At 53.0% G+C, this 2,483-nt stretch overlaps 1 protein-coding gene across 2 annotated transcripts in view; it reads right to left on the bottom strand.

Annotated features, from left to right (window-relative positions):
* Positions 1–1,037: 1,037 nt before the first annotated feature.
* Positions 1,038–2,483, bottom strand: part of CDK3 (cyclin dependent kinase 3) — a 7,260-nt gene continuing 5,814 nt past the window's right edge. For both annotated transcript variants that reach the window (XM_017535803.2, XM_017535805.2), the window contains one exon: positions 1,038–1,713. In XM_017535803.2, coding sequence (XP_017391292.1) covers positions 1,588–1,713 — 126 coding nt within the window. In that variant the 3' untranslated portion in view covers positions 1,038–1,587. The remainder of the gene's footprint in view (positions 1,714–2,483) is intronic.

Genomic DNA, 2,483 nt, shown 5'->3' with positions numbered 1-2,483 from the left:
CTCCATCTCAAAAAAAAAAAAAAAAAATCACTAAAGGAGGACAATTGGGTTATTTGTAACTCAGAGAAAGGATAAATGCTTGAGGGAATGGATACCCCATTTACCCTGATGTGATTATTACGCATTGGATGCCTGTATCAAAATATCTCATGCATCCCATAAATGCATACGCCTACTATGTACCCACAAAAGTTAAAAATTGAAAGGGATCATGGGGCTGGGCTTGGTGGCTCACACCTGTAATCCTAGCACTTTGAGAGGCCGAGGCGGGGGCAGATCACCTGAGGTCAGGAATTCGAGACCAGCCTGGCCAACATGGTGAAACGCTGTCTTTACTAAAAATACAAAAAAATAGCCGGGCTTGGTGGTGTACACCTATAATTCCAGCTACTTGGGAGGCTGAGGCAGGAGAATTGCTTGAACCCTGGAGGCGGAGGTTACAGTTATAGCTGAGATTGCCTATAATCCCAGCTACTCAGGAAACAGGCAGGAGAACTGCTTGAACCTAGGAGGTGGAGGTTGCAGTGAGTGGAGATTGTGCCACTGCACTCCAGCCTGGGTGACAGAGCAACTCTGTCTCAAAAAAAAAAAAAAAAAAAAAAAGGCCAGGTGCAGTGGCTCAAGCCTGTAATCCCCAGCACTTTGGGAGGCCAAGGTGGGCGGATCACAATGTCAGGAGATTGAGACCATCCTGGCCAATATGGTAAAGCCCCATTTCTACTAAAAATACCAATATTAGCTGGGCGTGGTGGCACATGCCTGTGATCCCAGCTCCTCAGGAGGCTGATGCGGGAGAATCGCTTGAAAGGGGAGGCAGAGATTGCAGTGAGCCAAGATTGTGCCACTGCACTGCAGCCTGGCAACAGGGAGTGACTCCGTCTCAAAAAAAAAAAAAGATCATGAAACAGCCCCTGCCTCCCACCCACCCTGTGCCCACTTCCCCACTGTCTCAGTTTCGGCCAGGGTTGTCTCCAGTCCTATTTCAATGTCCCCCTTGTCAGGAAGCCTAGGTGTCCCCCGTGAGCAGTACAACCAGAAAACTCAGGAACATTATCACGTTTATTTCTTGTTGTCAAGCCAGAAACGAACCAAGATAAGCACATCTTGGGTGAAGGAACAACTCCTTAGTGCAGCCACAGCCCAGCTCTCCTGGGATCGGGGGCATGTCCTCTCTCCTTTCCTTCACTCCCTCCTGTTTAACTTGGGACTCTGAACGGAAACTCAACTCTTCCCCCAAACATTTTAAATCCAAAAAGACCAGCAGGGGGCACCCTTTCCTCAGGGTCTGGCCCTGCCCAGACCAGGCAGGCCCCCTGCCTGCAACTTGGCATCTGTTGTTCTAGTGCCTGGGGACCCCCATGCATGGAGCATCTGTGCCTCTATTTTGAAACAACTCTGTCAAACCCAAAAAACCACACAGGATCTCGCTAACCTGCGGGCAGGACTAACCCAGACTCAGCCCTCTGCAGGTTGATGCCAATTCCTTAGTGCTTTGCTCTCCCCAGATGCGTCCTCTCTCGGGAATGGGTGGGAGGCAGCTGGGGCAGCAGCTGCTCGAGAGAGGATCTGAGTGTGGCCTTGACGTTCTCAAAGGCAGAATCGCGGCACCACATACTGGCGGGTGGCTGGGGAGGGCTCCGGGGACGAGAAGTATGGGTGGGCCAGGGCCGTCTTGGCCGTGATCCGCCGGCTGGGGTCATACTGCAGGAGTTGCTGGGAAGGAAGGAGGAGGAGGAAGATGGGGTCTAAATGCAGCCAGGGTGGGGTGAGTAATTCCCCTCCCAGGTCCCAGATCAAGGTCCTGAGCCCCAAAACGGCTGCCCTCAAACCTAGAACCGCATGAAACCACAAACTCCCGGCTCTCCAGCCAGTTCCGGACACTCCTGGAATCTGGACAGTCCTAATGAGTCACCCAGGTCTCCTCAGGCCACTGAAGCTGAGTCACCCCACTCCCTGGGGAGGGTCCCAGGTCCCAGCCTGCTTTTAGTCAGGAAGATCCCCGACGTATCAGGAAGCAGGGGACTGAAGCTGTCCAGGGAGCAACCCTGAGCGGGGGGCATGGGAACTGACACTCTAAGAAGTCAGACCTGTCCAGCCCTGTACCATAGGGTCCCTAAACTCAGGCAGGATGTGGAAGGACACCTGTCATGGACCAGCCTGGAAGGAGGGCTCAGAGCCTTGGCTGGAGTCCGTGCCATCCTGCTGCCCCTGGGCGGGTAGACAACACACGGAGATTTCTGGAGAGCTGGGCACACGACCTGAAGATGAAAATACTGACCCGCCTTCCTCTCACTCAACACCAGATTAAGGACAGAAATGTGGCTCCAAGACTTTGTGGGCAAGAATGGAGGGTGGATGGGTGAAGTGGCTCACATCTGTAATTCCCCCAGCACTTTGAGAGGCTAAGACAGGAGGATCGCTTGAGCCCAGGAGTTCGGGACCAGTCTGGGCAACTAGTGAGACCCCCTCCTTTTTTTTTTTTT

Source organism: Cebus imitator, unplaced genomic scaffold (assembly GCF_001604975.1).
Source record: "Cebus imitator isolate Cc_AM_T3 unplaced genomic scaffold, Cebus_imitator-1.0 Scaffold93, whole genome shotgun sequence".
Taxonomy (NCBI): Eukaryota; Metazoa; Chordata; class Mammalia; order Primates; family Cebidae; genus Cebus; species Cebus imitator.
This window is presented reverse-complemented; position numbering and strand designations above follow the sequence as displayed.